The sequence below is a fragment of the Plecotus auritus genome, assembly GCF_963455305.1.
Source record: "Plecotus auritus genome assembly, chromosome: 8".
NCBI classification, from domain to species: domain Eukaryota; kingdom Metazoa; phylum Chordata; class Mammalia; order Chiroptera; family Vespertilionidae; genus Plecotus; species Plecotus auritus.
This window is the reverse complement of record NC_137782.1, coordinates 128,513,268-128,533,625: the sequence shown is the minus strand read 5'-3', so window position 1 is coordinate 128,533,625 and position 20,358 is coordinate 128,513,268. Positions and strand designations below refer to the sequence as shown.

The window sequence follows — 20,358 nt, the reverse complement described above, 5'->3', positions numbered from 1 at the left end:
CTAACATGAATTCTCTTTAGGAAAGTATTTTGGGCAAAATGCTTCTGGCAACATTGAATGTGCTAGAACAAAATTCACAAAAAGTTTGAGCGATGACAAGGCAAGCCACCCCCTCCCTCTGCCACTCCACAAAATGGGAGCTAATTTCCTAAAGAGGAACCATGATCCATTCACGCTGCGGGACCCAGGTTGCCATGGCCACAGGTATCTGCAACTGCACGAAGAAGCCCTCCCCCTGTTGCCACACTGCATTTCAGAGGATGCTCTTTTCCTCCGCTGGAACCCTACGGGGGACTGAACCTTGGAGCCACTGCGGCATCAGGCCGTGTCAGAGGTGAGAATGGACTGGGGATGGGCAGGAGGCGGGAGGGGGAAGAGCTGCCCTGGTTTGGGGGGTCCCCACTCACCTATGATCTGTGGTAAGGAGCCGCTGTCCAAATCGAGAAGCACCGTTCCCGTCTGCAGGCAGGTCCGGAGCTCGAAGAGGCTGTGCAGGGACAGTGTGGCCACGTGGGGCTTGCTCCAGCGTTCGCCTCCTTCCTCCACCTTTTCTTCAAACTTTATCCACCTGGAAAGGGTAAGGATGGGGCTCCGTGGGGCCAGTGTCCTCAGGAGGGGCCCTTAGCTGGGTCTCCTCAGGAAAAGGTGTTGGCCTGCAAGTTATTCTGTGCACGGCGTTGGGGCGTTGGCTCTAGTCTAGACTCACAGGCGGAGGATCTCTCAGGGACCCTTCCCTCTGTCCCCACTCCTCCTGGTGCTGTCGTGCTCAGGGCAAAGTGCCATCCAGAGGACGACCACAAATGGGCACAAGGGATCTTTTGCAGGGGTGGTGGGCATGCTCTGAAGCTGGATTTGTTGATGGTGGCACCACTTGGCACATGTACCAAAAATCCTTTAACTGTACACTTACAATGAGGAACTTTACGGTGTTCTAGAACAACAAAGCTGTTAAAGTTTCCGCTGGAACCTGGTTACCTGGGGCTGGTCACTCGTGCGTGCAGTGTCTGCCTTATGGGGTGTGGTTGCTGGGAGCATTTCCTGACGGGTTCTACCGCAGGACCTTTGGTTCCCAAGCATGTGCCCTAGATTTTTATCCTGAAAGTTCAGGTTAAAATCCAAATGTCAGCTGGGGAAGGAAAGACGTTAAACCACGGATGTGTAAGAATTTGTCCTTTCTAGGAGCCTTGGAATCAGGCTGGGTGGAGCAGGCGGAGTGGGAAGGCCTGGACAGAGGTAGCACCTGCCTGGGCCTCCCTGCAGAGGGCAGCACCTGATCACCCCTGGAGAGCAAGGTCTGTGAGCGCAGCTCTGTAAGATGTCAGCCCCAAATTAGTGGGGAGCTTCCCGCTATTCCAATCAAACCCCCAAGGGAGTGTTTGTGGACCATGACCATCTAATTCTAAAGTTCCTCTGAAAAAGGTACCATCGTGGAATGGTGGGGAAAGTCTGTAAAGGGAGAAGAATGGGGATGGGACATGATTCTAGTAGATAGAAAACTTTCTAAAAAGATTCAGTCATTAAAACATGTGATTCCAGTCCAGATACAGACAAAGGGATCGTGGAAAACAACCTGGACCCCCATGGGAATTTGGGTTTTGATGGAGGAGTTGTCTTAAAGATGACCAACCTGCCCAGCTAGCGTGGCTCAGTGGTTGAGCCTTGACCTCTTAACAGGAGGTCACAGTTCGATTCCAGGTCAGGACACATTGCTTTCAAAATTTTAGAAACAATAAAAATAAGAAGGTAAAGCCATTCAAAGCTCTCCCAACCAGAAGACACCATGGTTGACATTTTGATGACTATCATTGTAGATCTCTGTGTGCATGAACACACATGTGTGCACACACAATTTTACATTATGGACACCATGGGGGATAATATCTCATGGACATTCTCTCATGTTTATTAAATTGATATCCTTTTAAAGGCTCTTTGGGCCGAAACCGGTTTGGCTCAGTGGATAGAGCGTCGGCCTGCGGACTGAAGGGTCCCGGGTTTGATTCCGGTCAAGGGCATGTACCTTGGTTGCGGGCACATCCCCAGTGGGAGGTGTGCAGGAGGCAGCTGATCGATGTTTCTCTCTCATCGATGTTTCTAACTCTCTGTCCCTCTCCCTTCCTCTCTGTGAAATATCAATAAAATATATTTAAAAAAAATAATAAAAATAAAAAAAAATAAAGGCTCTTTGGTACTCCGTTGTATGAATGGACCATAAATGATATGAATAATCCTCACTTGGTGGACATTTATTTAGATTATCTCTAATTATTCTTTATTATAAAGTAGAGGCCCGGTGCACAAAATTCGTGCATGGGGGGGTCCCCTAAGCCCAGCCTGGACCCTCTCCAATCTGGGACCCCTCGGGGGATGTACAACTGCTGGCAGTCAGACATCCCTCTCACAATCCGGGACCGCTGGCTCCTAACTGCTCACTTGCCTGCCTGCCTGATCACCCCTAACTGCCTCTGCCTGCCAGCCTGGTCGCCCCCAACTACCCCCCTGCCAGCCTCATCACTCCCAACTGCCCCACCCCCCCGCTGACTTGGTCACCCACAACTGCCCCCCCTCGCCAGCCTAGTCACTCACAACTGCCCCCTGCCAGCCTGGTCGTCCCTCACTGCCCCCCTCTGCTAGCTTGGTCACCCATTACTGCCCCCCCCCCCCCGCTGGCCTGATTGCCCCTCACTGCCCCCCCTGCCAGCCTGGTCATCCCTTACTGCCCCCCTCTGCCAGCCTGGTCGCCCCTCACTGCCCCCCCCCTGCTGGCCTGATCGCCCCCAACTGCCCCCCCCACCCCCACTGGCCTGGTCGCCCCCAACTGCCCTGCCTGCTGGCCTGGTTGCCCCACACAGCCTGCTTGTCAGTCATTTGGTCATCCTCGCTCACCCCCCTGCTGGCCTGGTCGCCCCACGCAGCCTGCTGGTCAGGTTTGGTTGTCCCTTGCTAAACCCCCTGCCGGCCTTGTCACCCCACACAGCCTGCTGTTCGGTTGTTATTGTGAGGGCGTCATGACCAATTTGCATATTACCCTTTTATTAGTATAGATAGTTTGGTTTGAATATCCTTGGCCCCTGCCCAATAATTTCCTTAGAATAAGCTCTAAGAGGTGAAATGCTGTCTGCCAAACTGTTCCCCAGAAATTGTGCCAATTTACATTTCCACCAACATCTAGGCCACCTCACATTTCTCCAAAGTGTCTCAAACTCTAATATTGCCATTTTTTTCACCTTTGTTCTGGAACTGAAAATCATATTACATTTGCATTCTTTTGGTTACTAATGGAGTTGAATATCGTTTCCTTTGCAGATTCCCTCTGGACACGATTGCATGAGTACTTTGCGTTATCAATATTTAACATTCTGATTCAATATCTTTATTTGAGATCAGTTAACTGGGCACCTGGTGGGGTCTTGAGGGCTTGAATGGACATAGGATGGGGAGGTTTGATTAGTTGAGACCTGGGAAGTGAAGACCTAAAAAACAGGGGCTGGAGCAGAGACCACGCAGACACTTGCTTCGGAGACTCACCAAAGTGCTGCTGACTTTTTAAATGGGGAGATCTACTTGGTGAACACCATTTAAATTATAGCAGATCCAAGACTGTATGATACCAATCCGAAGTTTTTCTAAATATTGTACTAGCATAAGGATTTGCAAAGAAGAGATGAAAGAACAAGTTCAAATGTTTTGGTCAAGAGGATGCTCACCTTCTCCCTGAGAGTCTTTCTTCTACTCAACAATCACATTGCCCTTTTTTCCCTCTTAAAAATGCACAAAATAGCCCAGCCGACATGGCTCTGAACCAGGAGGTCACGGTTCAATTCCCGGTCAGGGCACATGCCTGGGTTGTGGGCTCAATCCTCAGTGTGGGGCGTGCAGGAAGCAGCTGATCAATGATTCTCTCTCATCATTGGTGTTTCTATCTCTCTATCCCTCTCTCTTCCTCTCTGAATTCAATAAAAAATATTTTTAAAAATACACAAAATAAATTATACTGTTACTTTGTCACTGAAGATGCTATTGCTACTCCGTGGCCCTACCGCCCCCCCCCCCCCACCTCCATCCCACCCCTCTATTCCCCCAAAGGTGATGTGTCCCAGTGCACTTGAGTTGATTTCTCTCTACACTGTCTCCCAAACATCCTGGGGGACATTCCAGGCAGCTCTCTCCATGACATCCCCTTCTTCAGCTTTCCACCTGCCCAAATGCACCTCCGCCTGGAAGGAGGGGGTGAGAGCACACCTCTTCTTTAAAACATCCTCTTATTAACTCCAGATAGCAAGGACAGTCAGTCCTCTCCACCTCCACTGTGTCAGGCACCTACAAAACAAACAGACAAGAGCACCAACCCACCCGAGCCGTCTGCAGAAAAGCCGAGTTACCCATTCCTGGGTTCAGGTTTAATGCCAGAGCTAGATTTCTGCTGCTGGCCCCCTAACTTGATTTCCAAAAATTCACATGACAACTTCAAAAATACTCGAGGACTTCAGGAGGAACCTCTCCAGTTCTCCTTGCAACTCTTTTGGGAATCAAGATGTTGAAACAGCAAGCCTGCGAACTGGAACTCGATTTTGTGGGGTTTTTTCTTTTTCTAAAACCAAATTTTTATTCTCTAGTTTGAAAAGGAGGGTGAGCCGAAACCGGTTTGGCTCAGTGGATAGAGCGTCGGCCTGCGGACTGGGGGGTCCCGGGTTCGATTCCGGTCAAGGGCATGTACCTTGGTTGCGGGCACATCCCCAGTGGGAGGTGTGCAGGAGGCAGCTGATCGATGTTTCTCTCTCATCGATGTTTCTAGCTCTCTGTCCCTCTCCCTTCCTCTCTGTAAAATATCAATAAAATATATTTTAAAAAAGAAAAAAAAAGAAAAGGAGGGTGAGTGGTGGTTCTGTTTCGTTCCAGAGAACATCAATTTTGTGTTTTTAATGGCCATAGCTAGAAACAGAGCTCACTTTGACCTTGAGGGGAACATGGACACATGGAGGACCCAATCCCTGCAACAGAGGTTTCCAACGCTGGCTGCCTGTTAGAATTTCCTGGAGAGATTAGAAAATACTGCAGCCTGGATGGTGGCCCATCAGGAGGGCAGCCTGGCCATGCAAGCTCCTAGGTCTGTGGTCGGCAAACTGCGGCTCATGAACCACATGCGGCTCTTTGGCCCCTTGAGTGTGGCTCTTCCACAAAATACCACGTGCGGGCGCGCACGTACAGTGTGATTGAAACTTCGTGGCCCATGCACAGAAGTCGGTTTTCAGCTCTCAAAAGAAATTTCAATCGTTGTACTGTTGATATTTGGCTCTGTTAACTAATGAGTTTGCCGACCACTGGCCTAGGTTATCTGACTGCGCCCTGAGGTTGAGGAGCCCTTGCTCTGCAACCATATAGAACTGTGTGACGAGGGGTAGTTGGACCTGTCTGGGTTCCCACTGCAGGCAAGCCGCTCTGGCACGTGGGTCCCATTCTCCTTACACCAGAGGGGACGTGGCCTCTGTCCCTCAGGGTGGCTCTGAGAACACCTGGTGGAAGAGTGGAACTGGAAATCCAGAGCCTCTTTTCGAGTATGGCCATGTTTCTTTTTCTTTTTTTAATCCTCACCTGAGGATATTTTCTCCATTGATTTTTAGAAAGAGTGGAAGGGAGGTGGGAGAGAAGCAGACAGAGAGAGAGAGAGAGAGAGAGAGAGAGAGAGAGAGAGAGAGAGAGACATGTGAGAGAGACACAGCTATTGGTTGCCTCCTGCGTGCACCACACGTGGCCCAGTGCCAGGGAGAACCTGCAACCCAGATACATGCCCTTGATCGGGAATCAAACCCGAGACCCTTCGGTCCACAGGCTGACTCTCTAACCACTGCACAACTGGCCACTTTTGTTTCTTACTCTGCCTACAAATCACCTGGGGATCCTGTTAAAAATGCGTATTCTGATTTAGCAGGCCCAGGATGGGGTCCAAGATTCTGCATTTCTAACAAGCACCCAGGCAGGTCACCTTCAAGGATCATAGGCCTATGCAGTAGAATGTCCTCTTCCTTGTTTTCCAGATCCAATCCCTTCTTTCTCCACCGCTTGGCAAGAGTGCCACCTTTTCTAAAAGCCTCTCTCACTCACCCCCTTTATTTCTCCTATAACAAACACCTGGGACAGGGTTTTTGATCTTAAGTATGCATCAGTGTCATCTGAAAGCCTTGGGAAAATGCCGATTTCAGCTTCCTGATTTCATGGGTCTGGGGCGGAGGGGAGGGAACGCCAAGAATGTGGGCATTTTTAACAAGTTCCCTGGCGCTGCTGCTGCTGCTGTTGCTCTGGGGACCACACTTCAAGAACCACTCTCCTGGAACGACGATTCTTAATCTTGGTTGCACATAAACATAGCTAAAATGCTTTTAAATCTACAAGTCTAGGTCAGATCATGGCCCAGTTCACATCCGAATATCTGGATGGGACCCAGGCAACCCTGCTGCAGGTGGTTCTAGGTAAGACCCCTGACTTTTGGAGCTCAGAGGCTAACACCATTAATTAGTCGATCATGTTTTCCCGCTGTTTGGTACATACAGATGTTCCCGACTCACAATGGTTTGACTTTCGAGTTTTTGACTTTACAATGGTGCAGAAGTGACAGGCATTCACTAGAAACCACACTTGGCATTTTTAATTTCGGTCTTTTCCCAGGCTAGCGATGCTGCCCGGTACGATACTCTCACGATGCGGGCAGCAGCAGCGAGCCGCAGCTCCCCGTGAGCCAAGCGATCACCAGGGCAAACAACCAGTTTACCGTGTACGGTGTTGCCAGCATTTTGGGGACATTATGTTCTGTGATTTCCCATCTCATCATTTTACAAAGTGCCCATTTGTGTCTCCTGCTTCTGGTGAGAAGAAGAGGAAGGCACTTGCTCTTGAGGTGACCCTCGAGGTAACTGCCCCGCTGTGGGCGTGTCAGTGTTCTGAGCACATTTAAGGCAGGCGAGGCTCAGCTGTGATGTCCAGCAGGTTAAATGCATTTTTGACTTACAATATTTTCAACTTGCAATATGGATTTATTGGGACTTGACCCCATGGTAGGTTGAGAAGCATCTGTAGCTGCCTCCCCCAGTAGACATCAAGCTACTTGAGGACAGGGACTGCTTCTTCTCTGCTGTCCCTTATGTCCCCTGCCCAGAGCAGAGCTCATTAAATGCTGGTGCCCTCCTGCTTGAGGGTCGCAAGGCCTCACTGACCACTTTGGGTGAAGTCTGGCTATGAGGAAACGACTGAGAAAAAGACAGCCCAACACCTGTGGGGTTTAAGCGTATTTTAGAATACCCAGAATGACCTAAGCAGCGAGTGCCACAGTCTAGTATCGTCGCAGACGAACACGCCAAGATCAGCCAGGTAGGAGCAGCCCCCCGATGGAAGCAGACACCACCGCCTATGAAAGAGTCACGTGTGAACATGTCACACGGAATCAGAAGCCTGGACCCAACCATCACTTTAGAGGAAACACAGGGGCGGAGGAATCGGCTAAACACCAGCACAGGGACACGATGAACAAAACCCAGAAGATGGAAAACCATACACGGCAAATGATGCATTCCTTTAGCAATAACGACAACTGCAAGGGAATAATAAAGAAGGAGGAACCTGTAGATTAAAAATAACGTAAGGAATGTATCTCCCAAATCCAATGTGTGGATTAATCATATTTTTTAAAAATAGGAGATAATTTGGGGAACATGGATACTGCCTGAATAATTTGATGAAAATAAGGAATTACTGTCATTTTTTAAAATGATGTGACAGCCCTGGCTGGTGTGCTCAGTGGTTAGAGTGCCAGCCCACACACCCAAGGATCTCGGGGTTGCTCCCCACCCGTGGTTGAGGCGCATACTGGAGGCAACCAGTCAATGGTTCTCTTTCTCTCTCTCTCTCTCAAAAAAATTAAAATTAAATAAAATTAAAATGACGTGACAGTGCTACTGTGACTGTAATAACAAAAAAAGAGGTCTTTACCCAAATAATTGAAAACAGAGTCTTGAAGAGATATTTGTACTGTATGATTCCACTTACATGAGGCATTTAGAAGTGTCAGAATCATAGAGACAGGAAGGAGAATGGTGGTTTCCAGGGGCTGGAGGGAGGGGGGCATGGGGAGTTAGTGATTAATGGGTATAGAGTTTCAGTTGTTTTTTTTTGTTTGTTTGTTTTTAAATATATTTTATTGATATTTCACAGAGAGGAAGGGAGAGGGATAGAGAGTTAGAAACATCGATGAGAGAGAAACATCGATCAGCTGCCTCCTGCACACCTCCCACTGGGGATGTGCCCGCAACCAAGGTACATGCCCTTGACCGGAACCGAACCCGGGACCCTTCAGTCCGCAGGCCGACGCTCTATCCACTGAGCCAAACCGGTTTTGGCAAGAGTTTCAGTTTTATAAGGTGAAGAGAGCTATGGAAATGGATGGTGATAGTTACACAACATTATGAATGCATTTAATATCACTAATATAGACACTTAAAAATAGTCAAGATGGTAAATTTTATGTTAAGTATATTTTACTACAATAAAAAATAATTAGAAAAGTTAGAGGCCTTATCTTTTAAAGACACATACTGAAATGTTTACAGATGAAATGATATGGTGTCCAGGGTTTGTGTCAGCAGCATCCAGTGTGTGGGTCTGGGGTAGTGAGTAGGGCTAGAGACACAGACGCCCATGAGTCAGTCAGTAACCGTTGATGCTGGGTGATGGGTACATGGGGGTTCATTCTACCACATACTACATTTGCATAAACTTGAACTTCGCATAATCTGAAAATGGTTAATCCCTTTTCAGAATGAATAAAGGAATGGGCCCTTTAAAAAAGCCTCTGTCCAAAGCCAGGTTTAAACTCTTAGAAGACTGAAGAGCGGTTAATGTATAATCCCAAGCAACGCATTGCAAAGTGACCTTTATGCTGCCATTGGCTTCAAAAAGTGGGGAATTAGAGTTGGAGAAGCAGGTCAAGTGGAAAGAAAATCTCCGGGCTGGAAAGGCCCCCCAGGGACTTTGTCTGAGCCGGGGCAGTGTCAGGAAACTCGCTCCCAGCTGGGATGCTGCTGAACAGAACCTCGAAGAGTCACAGTAAGCAGTTCTGTCACACAAAGGGGGTTCAGAACTGAGGCCTTTCCGGTGACTAGTAACTCAGTCACCGAAACAATTAGAGGAAGTTGCTGTTCAGTTAATACCAAGAGTGGTAGAAAGTGTATGGGGCAAGCCCAGCCGGCGTGGCCCAGTGGTTGAGCATCAACCTATGAACCAGGTCACAGTTTGATTCAGGGCACATGCCTCAGTAGGGGGCATGCAGGAGGGAGCTGATCAATGATTCTCCCTCATCATTGATGTTTCTATCTCTCTCTCCCTCTCCCTTCCTCTCTGAAATCAATAAAAATATCTTTAATTTAAATAAATAAAATAAAAATAATTGCATTTCTACAATCTAGAATGAGATCAGTATGTATGTTCAAACTCCTTACTACTATTCTGTCCTGTCCATTTCTTCTTGAAGGTCCTCCAGGGGTTAGGACAGTTTGTGGATGGTTTTGCATCCCCGCCCCCCCTCAAGCTCTGCTGCCGTCCAGGGGGATGTGTTCCCAGGCCATGGCCAGCCCTCCCCTTCCTTCTCTGAAACTCTGATCCGGGTCACAGTGATGAGACAACCAAAGTTAGGCAAATCAGATTCTCTTGGAAGAATTAGGAATTGGGATTGAGGAGCAGCCAGCAACTCTGGGATGATCCCCTGAGTAGAGCAGATGCAAACATGGAGGCTGCGGAATGGCCAAGGGCAGAGACCAGCAGAAGAAGCCCGCCGCAGAAGAAGCCCGCCACAGAAGAGTAACGGAGATGCCCAGAAAGAGGTAGAGAAAGAGGGCAGCCTGGTGCCCTGAGTCCAGCCCTTGAGAGACCTGACTGTCCTGGGCACCATGAGGTCCCCCTGTATTCTGCGGGTGCTTCCTCCTTTTGCATGCGTTAACTGAGTGGCCTGCGGTTAACACGCAGCCTGACCATGACAGTGGCATTTCCCTCTCCCAGGCATCGCACACAGGGCCGGACAGCTCACACGAGCTTAGGCTGTGGTCGTTGGTGCTGGACCTATCAGATGGGGGCTCCTGACTTAGCACAAAGAGCTCGTGCCAGAGGGTTTTCAGGGGGACCATTCCTCGGCATCTCTGGAGTCTAGCAGTTCTGATCCTGACAAGACAGGAGGCATAACCGCTACAACCAGTGTGTAGATCTTGCTTTGATTCTAAGTTGTACACAGCAAAAGTGAAAAGATATTTTTAAGACCGTAAGGGGAATTTGAATTCGGACTGGATGTCTCATCATATCAAGGAACCTTTCTCCATTATGTTAGGAGATATAATGGCATTGTGGTTGTATTTACAAAAGAAGTCTAATTTCATAAAGATGTGTACTAAAATGTTTACAACAGCTGAGATGTTTTAAAAACTGTTCTGGCAAAAACAAAATCTCTAGAGCAAACAAAAAATAGTGGTGAAATATTAATCATAAACATTAATCATTCATGAAGGTGAGTGATGGATACATGGGGGTTCATTACACAATTCTCTCTACTTTTTTGTGTTTGAACTTTTCCACAATAAAAAGTTTAAAAAGACATATTTGGTTATGGATATTATTATTTGCAATTCAGACTACATTTTCTATATAGATGGATAAATCAACGGGGTCTTGGCTCGCAATGTGGTCTGACGGTGGGGTTTCTCCTCTCCTGACAATGGCAAGGATGTCCTCTGTTGGGGGGAGGTCTCTCCTGATGACCAGCCTCCAGGGGCTCTGAGGAGCTCCAGCCAGGCAGGGGAGAGTCCTGCCCTCTCTCCTCACTTAACTAGCCTTCCTGTCATACTCAGTGACCAGCTCATCTGATCTTCCCACCCGGGTCCACCATTTGATGGCCTTGCATCCCTGTGTGGCGGTCTCCGTGGCTGTGGACTGGTGCTTCCCCGACCTCACTGCAGGCCCTTTGAAGGCAGCCCCTCCGGTCTGTTAGGCCTCATGAAGCCCTTCCCAAGCTGTGCTAACTGTGAGTGAACACTAAGTCTCTGGGAAAACAAATGCCCTAGCACAACCCCATTCTGGGTTCACACAGCTCAAAGATGGGAGCACTGGCTGGAACCTTGCCCACTTCTGCCTAGAACTTGATCCAGGTTCTGATTCGTATAAAATGACGTCTTCCCGCTTGCCCAGCATAAGCATTAGATATCCGTGTTTGACTAGTAGAGGGAGAGGGAAGGACCGTGTGTGATACTGGATATGAAAGTAGCTTGATAATGACAAGTAGTTTGATAATGACAAGTAGTAGATGCTGGTAGATAAGCATCAAGTCTTTAAAAACTTTCTTCTGACCATAAATCTCCATGCGTCCTCCACTGCAATAAGACAGGACGGCCACGGCTGGGGCTGCTTACCTGCCTCGGGACCATTTGGCAAGCTGCAACTCCTCAGTCAGCTCTCCACTCCTCGCTCTTAAATGAGAGACCAGCCTAGGAACCACCAGCCCAGAACTCTCTGAACGCTGCTAGGAGCTCCCAAACCTCACGGCAGGTGTCCTGCCCTCTTCTCCTTCAATCCTGTCACTGGGGAGAAGCGGTGGCTTTCTTGGCTGTGGGAGCCCCAAAACCTGCTCCCAGGGCCCTGCATCCTCCATCCAGCAGCCCTTCCCTGCTTCTTGCATCTTTAAACCACTTTCTTTCATCTGGGCCCTTTCTATCAGCCTTCAATAGGCTCATATCTCTTTCATCCTCAAAAATCAAGAAACAAAAGCCTCCTTGACCCCCGTTCCCATTGAAAGACTTCTCAAACTCCTGCCCTCACAGACAAGCGTCTTGGAAAAACTGTTCAACTGAACCCACCTTCATCCTCCTGACTCTCTTCTTCATGCGCTACCCCCACCCTTCCCTCAAGACTGTTCGGGTCTCTCCATCCTGTGGATACTCCTCACCCACTTGTTGACCCCTTCCTCTATCTTAACGTCTCCCCGCCCTGGTTCCCCTCTGGCTCCAGCTGCGCCTGCTCAGTCTCCTGTGTGGGTTCCGCTTCCTCGGCCCATCCCTGAAATGTTAGTGTTCCTAGGGGCTCCGTGCTGTGCGCTCTCCTCACTTCACAGAAAGACCACGGTATCTTTCCCATGGGGTTGGTTTCCAACTCGAGGCTGAACTCCCGACCTCTATGTCTACACGGTGACCTGCTACATGTCTACAGGAGGACATCTGCACTTGGAGTGTCCTCAAACATGTCCAACACGGAATTCATCATCAACCCCCAAAACAAAACAACAAGTAACATTCCCAACACAACAAAACCGTCCTACTGCTCTTGGGCTTCCTAAATTGCTGCCATGAGTTACCCACTAGCTCAAACTGGAAACCTGGGTGTCCATCTCCCTGACTATCCTTCTCCCCCACATGCCATGCATCATGTCATGAAGTCCTGTCAATTCTACCTGTTAAGACACATCTCAGACTCAGTTAAAAAGATCCAGCGTTAAGGAGGAGAGAGGAATGAAGAGGCAGAACACAGATTTTAGGGTACAGACACTATATGATGCTATAATGGTAGCTACACATCATTATATGTCCAAACCCATACAAGAGTAATCCTAATGTAGGCTGAGGACTTTGGGTGATGATGATGTGTTAGTGCAGGTGCATCAATAGTAACACATGTACCCTTCTCATGGAGGAGGTTGATAATGGGGGATGCTATGCATGTGTGGGGTGGGAGGCATATGGAAACTCTGTACTTTATGCTCAATTTTCCTGCTAAAACTGCTCTAAAAATAAAGTATTTCAAAGAATATATAATAGCCCTAGCTGGTTTGGCTCAGTGGATAGAGTGTTGGCCTGTGGACTGAAGGGTCCTGGGTTCAATTCCAGTCAAGGGCACATGCCCAGGTTGTGGGCCCGATCACCAGTAGGGGATGTGCAGGAGGCAGCCAATCAATGATTCTCTCTCATCATTGATGTTTCTATCTCTCTCTCCCTTCCCTTCCTTTCTGAAATCAATAAAAATATAGTTTAGCCGAAACTGGTTTGGCTCAGTGGATAGAGTGTCGGCCTGCCGACTGAAGGGTCCCGGGTTCGATTCCGGTCAAGGGCATGTACCTTGGTTGCGGGCACATCCCCAGTGGGAGATGTGCAGGAGGCAGCTGATCAATGTTTCTCTCTCATCAATGTTTCTAGCTCTCTATCCCTCTCCCTTCCTCTCTGTAAAATATCAATAAAATATATTTTAAAAATATATAGTTTAAAAAGGATCTATAATATTAAATTATCTGCTCAAAAAATATGTCTACAATCCACCCCCTTTCTTTATTCCCACTTCCAACATCTTGGTTCAGGGTCTTGTCATGTCTCACCTGAACCAGCCTCCTAACTGGCCAGGTCTTGCCTGACTGATCTCTTTCAAACAGACAATCCTGTCCCTTTCCTCCCCAAATCCTTCAGCGGTCCTCTGCAGCCTAGGCATAAAGTCCAAACTCCACAACATGGCCTGCCTAGGACCTGCCAGCCACTGCCATCCCAGCCCCTGCTCTAGAGTGCAGCCACAGGGACCTTGTGCCCCTTCCTCTGTGTGCTTGCTTTCCCCGCTCCAGGGCCTCTTCCCCCTTCCGCACCCTCTCCTGGCCAACCTTGGCCCACGCTTCAGGTCTCAGTGTGACCACCTCTCCTCCTGGACACCTTCCTTGACCCCCCTTGTCTGTTTAGGTGCCACTGTGCTGTGCTTTCAGAGCACCCCCAGACCAAATGCCCTGCTGTTCACTTCTGTGCCTCATTAGACTGAGAGGAGGAATGGCAACTGCTGTGTTGATTTTTGTATCTCCAGCTCCTGGCTCAGGGCCCACAGGTAGTAAACCCTTAGTAAATATGAGTTGAACGAATGGATGAGGTGTGTTGACTTCTGTGCTAAGAGCTCTCAGCTTCCTCCTCTGCTTTATGCATGGAGTGGTCAGCTCTGGCCTCAAAAGGGTGACCCCAGGTGAGTGGTGAGAGCAGAGGGCTGGGGTACGTTCTGTCCCAGACTAAGAGCATCGTGATGGTAGGAGGGCAACCTACAAGAGCTCGTGCAGGAGCAGTTTAGAGTTGAGATGAAGCTCAGGCTTTCTCCTCCACGCGCAGCGGGAGAGGGCATCCCCACCTACGTGCCGAGAACCAATCAGGGCTTTTGAAAATGTCCGAATCTGGTTTGACCCAACTAAGCTGACCCACTTCTCTGGCCCCCCTCTCTGTCCTTTTCTGGTCACATGTTCTCAGAGCTTATGTGTCTCATAGGAAACGTCTGTCAATTTCATGCTTTTGGTCTTCTCCGAGTTGAGGTCAGAGGCGGCTTGAATTTGAAATTGGCTTTTAGAGCTCTTGGAAGGCTCTCGGCTCTGGGTATTTTTGAGTAACACCAAAGAGCCCTCCACTTTTGGACGGGTTCCAGCTCAGGTCACTCTCCTTCCCTTCCGGTCCTTGTACCCAGGCAGACTTGGGCTTAAGAGAGTATGGAATTCTGGGTGAACTGTTTGCTTTCGGGGAGGGTCGCCTGCCCACACCCCACCTGGCACAGCCCTCCCTCCAGGCAAGGTCAGTCCCAGCAGCCACTGCGTTTCCCTCCCGGGAAAGCTAAAGAGCCAGAGTTCATAAAAATCTATCTCATGAACAGCCTGAACTACCAGCATTGATCACATTCGCAATGATGCCTACACACAGTCCCCATTATGCACCGAGGGGCAAGGCCCAGAGGAGCTTAAAAAGCCACTTAAATCCATCCACAGTGACTTCTCCAAGGCCCGAAACATCCTTCAAACTAATAACCCCCAACTAAGTGCTGCCGGGAAAATTCCTTGCGGATTTGAGATTTCCACTGTTAATCTCCTAACTCAATAAAGCAAACACTCCTGCAGCAAATTAAGTACTTTTATTAAAGGGTACCCTCCCCCATCCTCTTTGATGTGGGCACGGACCCTCTCAGGGCCTGCGTGTCTGCGTGTCCCCACCATTTTTTCCTGTTATTCCAAGGAGCCCCCAGAACCCACTAGAATTTGTTGATCTGGGGATTCTGGGAACTTCTGAGACCTCAGACTTCCCTGAGGAAATTCTACAGCCTGTCAGCTGAGGGAAATGCTCCCCGTTCTTTTGTGGGGGTTGACAGGTTTCAAACAGGCACCAAGCATCTCTACCATTCCAGTTTGCCCAAAGGAGTCCCCAGCATGACTGTCTGGGCCAAGGTGGGCTTGGAGGCCAGTGGTCAAACCCTTCCTCCGGCCTCTCTAGAAGCTTTCAGGTCACACCCCCAATAGTTAGCGGGAAACCCGGTGGGGTCAGCTGGAGAGAAGATTAAAGGAGGCTGGGGCAGAGAAAGGAGACTCAGGGGAAGGAGGCCCTGACTCCTCTCCTCCCACTTCTTCCTGCCCCCAGGTTGTCCCTCAAGATGCTGCCTCTCAGATCTGCCAGGAATTGTGTTCAACCATTTTAAGTTATAGTCACCACTTGCCTCTCACTATTAGTTTTAACTTATACTGAGGCCGCCCCCAGAGCCTCCTCAGATGCTGCCCTCAGGAAGCCTGCCTTGTGGGAAACGCACCAGCTTGCAGATGGTGGCTGGCAGGCACCCTTGTATTTCAGGAGGAGCCTCCTTCTAGGAACATCATCATCTACAATTTATCAGTTTCATTGCAGGGTCTGTAGTGTGGATGCTCTTTGGATTCTGTAAAGTGGGTATTCCATCTATGGGGATGGGCAATCAGGTCTCTGAGGGCCCTGAGGCCTTAGCAACAAGGGCCGTGTGTGTGTGTGTGTGTGTGTGTGTGTGTGTGTGTGTGTGTGTGTGTGTGGTGTATGTGACAGGCCCTCAGGGAAGTCTGGTTCTGGGAGTTATTGCCAGGGGTTCTGGATGCAGACCTTGCCCATGGTGGGGAGAAGGCACCCTCCCCGAACTGGGCTCCTGAGAAGGCCATTCTCAACTTTCCTTCTTTCTATTTGTTCGCTTGAACAAGAAAGGCACCTGCTCTGGGAGTCACTAGCCCCTCAGAGGCATTAAGCCACAATAGCCCAGACTGGGCCCTGGTCATTTGAATGTCCTCCCAACTCTTGTCAGACCTGGATAGACTTCCCAGGTTCTGTGGCTGTCCCCATTTATCTCCCATTCAGTGGAATTGCCTCCAGATTTATGTCCTCCCATGGACATCAAGAATTCTTGTAAGTTTGAGGAAGGAGAGAGAAGTGACTAGCAAAATGAGGAAAGCATGACAAAGTGCGTTAAGTCTTCAAGTTGGGGAGTCAGACAGGCCAGGGCTAGAATCCAGATCAGCTACCTGCACACTCTGACCCTTGCAAGCTATTTGCCCCTCTGAACCTCAGCATCTTCATCTGTAAAATGGGGATAATAATGGTTCCCACCTTCTTTAGTATCATTGTGCAGCTTGAATGAGATGAGCCTGTGAACTGTTTAGCACATGATAAGGGCTCATTGAATGGGCTGATTAGAAGAGGCCTAGTGGCTTCCAGACAGAGATTGGGCTCAGCCATGAGGCTAGAAATTCATTCCTTCCCTGAGGCCTGCCAAGGACTTGCTAGTCCTCCCAATGGCCTTTCTTCCAGGAGAGATTGGCGCTGGGGGATGTTAACATTTGTTTCTCTTTGCTCTGCAGAGCAACTACCCAGGTGAATGAGGTTGGTGGACAGGGAAGGACCCAGGCCATGGTTGGGAGCAGCTGCTAGGATCTGGGCATCATGGCGGCCACCAGGCAGAGCCAGTCCTGGGCACAGGTGGTCCATGCGTTCTCTGCTGGGAGATGTCAGCCCCGACAAGGTGAACATTGGTTCTTGGAGGAGCAAAAACGTTTTAGGTATTACAATGGTTTGTGGCACTCCAAAGCTCAACCCTACCTGACAAAATCTGATTTCTTAGTAGTATTTAATTTCTCTCATTAGAAATAAAGTCAATTCTAATTTAACAAAGTTAGCTTACATTAAAATTTCCTTGGGGTGGGGGGCGCTAATTGAAAAAAGATCAAGACTAGACCGTTTGGCTCAGTGGATAGAGCATCAGCCTGTGGACTGAAGGGTCCCAGGTTCGATTCCAGTCAAGGGCACATGCCCCCAGGTTGTGGGCTCGAACCCCAGTAGGGAGTGTGTGGGAGGCAACTGATCAATGATGCTCTCTCATCATTGATGTTTCTATCTCTCTCTCTCCCTCTCCCTTCCTCTCTGAAATCAATTAATAGGTATATATAAAGAGAAAGAAAGAAGGGCAAAAAAAAAAAAAAAAAAAAAAGTCAAGAAACAGGTATGGTCTGTCTTCCAGAGTCTCTCAACTTCCTTCCCAGGCTCCCTCCTCCTCTCACCAGCCCCTCCTGCTGCTTCCTACCATATCCTTCCTTCTCCTTGGGTTCCTGGCAGCATTTGGCATTGCTGACCAGTCCAGTTCAGAGGTCACTCTGTCCCAGGGTTTGGCCAGCACTACTCCGTACCCCGATCTTCCCTTGGCTCCCGTGACTTCACCATGTGGTTCCCCCCTCCAGCCTTCTGGCTCTTCTCTTCCTTCTACTGCCCCATAGACAGCTCTCTGCTCCCCACACAAGCTTCACTCTGCTTGTCCTGTCAGCAGCCCACTGGAGCACACCATCTGGATTCTTCCTGGCACACATTCTCTCCCTTCCTGTCTACCCGGCCGGCTTGGTGCTTCTCCTCCTCCTGTAGCATTTAGTTTGAACCATTTGACATGAAATAATATATGCCCTTGTATTTGTCTCTCATGATCTCATGGGTGTCGGATCTATCTTCCCATTTGGATTTTAATTTCTTTGAGGATAAAGACAAAGTCATAAGTCTTTGTTTGCTCCTTAGTGTCCAACCCAGTTCTGGATACCAAGGAAGGCAGATGGGAAGGTCTTTATGGGCCAGAAAATGCCCTGCAGAACTCAAGTTGCCAGGTGCCACTGGTCAGTGATCCTCCCACCGGAAGAGCCAGCTCAGCCTGGGCCTAGGCATACTGCAGTGGGCCACCCCCGCCCCGCCCCTCACCTGGCTGACTCCTTCCACTCCATCTGGTCTCCGTCGTGCTGTAGAGTGTCCATCTCTGTGAAGAGGGTGGGGTTGGGAGCCTCATCTTCCTCCCCCAGGATGTCCTGGAGCTGCTCAGCAGCTGGAGACCCTGCAAACGGAGGACAGCAGGGTCCGCTAAGTGCTCTGTGGGAGACAGAGGGCTGCAAGACCAATTGAAATGGTGCAGGAGCCAAGCACAAGGGAAAATATTTCCTAAATAAGTAAAACTAGGTCCAGCTTCTGGGCAAAGCTGGGTTCAAGCCTCTGTGAGTTGGATGTGGGTGAGATATTCTTTGGAAGAACAGAGATGAAAGGATTTAGTCTGCATTCAAAATGCAGGGTCTTGTAGCTGATAATGAAGGATGGAAAATGGCCAGCGCCAGGCCAGCGGCAAGGACGGAGAACAGGATAGAAAAGTGAAGTGAGGACAACTATGACCTAACTTCAGTGCAACAAACCCAGAGGGATCCCTTTCCCACCGGGCCCCAAACCAGTCAACTCCCACAGCTGGCCTTGAAGGAGCAGTCTGCCATGCAAAAGGACGTGCTTGCACCAGTGAGCCACGTGGGCCAGATGACAGCCTGTTCCTGAGCTCCTGGTCTGCTTTCCAACTGCCCACTGATGTCATCTCTCAGATGAGTCTCCGGAACCTCAGAAGTTGGCATTCCAACACTGAACATGTACCCTTCCCCAGACATGCTTCTCCTATTTTCTTTTCCTTCCTTCCTTCCTTCCTTCCTTCCTTCCTTCCTTCCTTCCTTCCTTCCCTCCTTCCCTCCCTCCTTCCCTCCCTCCTTCCCTCCTTCCTTCCCTCCTTCCTTCCTTCCTTCCTTCCCTCCTTCCTTCCTTCCCTCCTTCCTTCCTTCCTTCCCTCCTTCCTTCCTTCCTTCCCTCCTTCCTTCCTTCCTTCCCTCCTTCCTTCCTTCCTTCCTTCCTTCCTTCCTTCCTTCCTTCCTTCCTTCCTTCCTTCTTCCCCAATATTTCTCTCAATATTTAATGAATGTGTATTATGCACCAGGCATTGTTCTAGGTGTTGGAAAACAAAGCTGGGAAGAAGGCTCATATGTCCTTGCTCTCTTAAATAGTGGCAGAGACAGACAATAATCAAATCCATAAACAATTATTTCAGGTAGTGATAAGTGTTCTGAAAAAAATAAAATAAAATGACCAGGAGCTACGTTAGAGAGCGTGGTCAAGAGTGGCCTCTTTAAGGGGGGGTGGGTATTTGAATTGTGATGTAAAAGGAGGAGCCACTGTGTGTTTGAAGAAAGAGTGCTCCAGTGTTTCAAAGACGCTGAGGTAGGCACATGCCCGGGTTGCGAGCTCGATCCCCGATGTGGGGTGTGCAGGAGGCAGCCAATCAATGATTCTCTCTCATCATTGATGTTTCCATCTCTTGTTATCCTTGAACCAGTAAGTTAATAAAAGCAATCAAACCATCAGGACTATAAAGCTCTGGTCTGGCTTATTTCTCTGGGACATCAGTGGTGCTGACTACTCCCTCTGAATTGAAATACTACTCTTGGCTCTCACAACGCTACACTTTCTTGATATTTTTTTCTATCTCTTTGAGGACTCCTTTGCCTTATCCTTCCCCGGTCCCTCTTCACTGATTCTCCCCAAGTCACCCATGTCTCCAGGCCCTGCCTGAATCAAGCATCTCCCCCTGCCAACTGGACTGCTCCACCTGGGAATTGTCAAGTCAACCTCAGCATATTCAAAACAGCTCTACATCCCTTCTTGTAACACCCCAACCCTGCCCTCCTCTGTTTGATTAATACACCACTAGCTACCCAGCCACCCAGCTGAGAAATGTTGGACTCACTCCAGAAGCCTCCTTCTCTTTCACCATCCAGGTCCAATCAGACCCTGACTTCGTTCATTTGCTTCCTCAATATTTTTTTATCTCGATCCCTCTTTCCCCACCCATTGCCGCCGTCTTGGTTCAGGTTCCCATTATTTCCTATTCCGGTCACTGCAATAGCCACTTAACTGCCGCCCCCCCCCCCCCAACTTCTGGGTGCCCCATCCGCTTCCATCTCCTATGTGGCAGCAGAGTTTGCTTTTATAACATTTCAAACCTGTTCACATGGCAGACTCCGGAGAATCAGGGCAGCACCATGAAGTATTGTGCATATGAGTTAGAAATAATTTTGCTAGCAGAAAAGACTATTTGTGTATCTGTATATAGTTCAATAGATCTCATTTATTTAAATAGATTTTACTTATTTTCTTTTCTTTTCTATTACTTTAAACTTACTTTTTTTCCATTGGCTTTTTAATAGCTGACACTTGCTAG

At 49.0% G+C, this 20,358-nt stretch overlaps 1 protein-coding gene across 3 annotated transcripts in view; it reads right to left on the bottom strand.

The window, feature by feature from the left end:
• The window catches only part of SLC4A5 (solute carrier family 4 member 5), a gene marked incomplete at its 5' end in the record, with an annotated part of 69,709 nt that overhangs the window by 37,119 nt on the left and 12,232 nt on the right, over positions 1-20,358 (bottom strand). For all 3 annotated transcript variants that reach the window (XM_080683467.1, XM_080683468.1, XM_080683469.1), the window contains 2 exons: positions 408-568; positions 18,039-18,168. In XM_080683467.1, the coding sequence (XP_080539593.1) occupies positions 408-568; positions 18,039-18,168 (291 nt within the window). The remainder of the gene's footprint in view (positions 1-407; positions 569-18,038; positions 18,169-20,358) is intronic.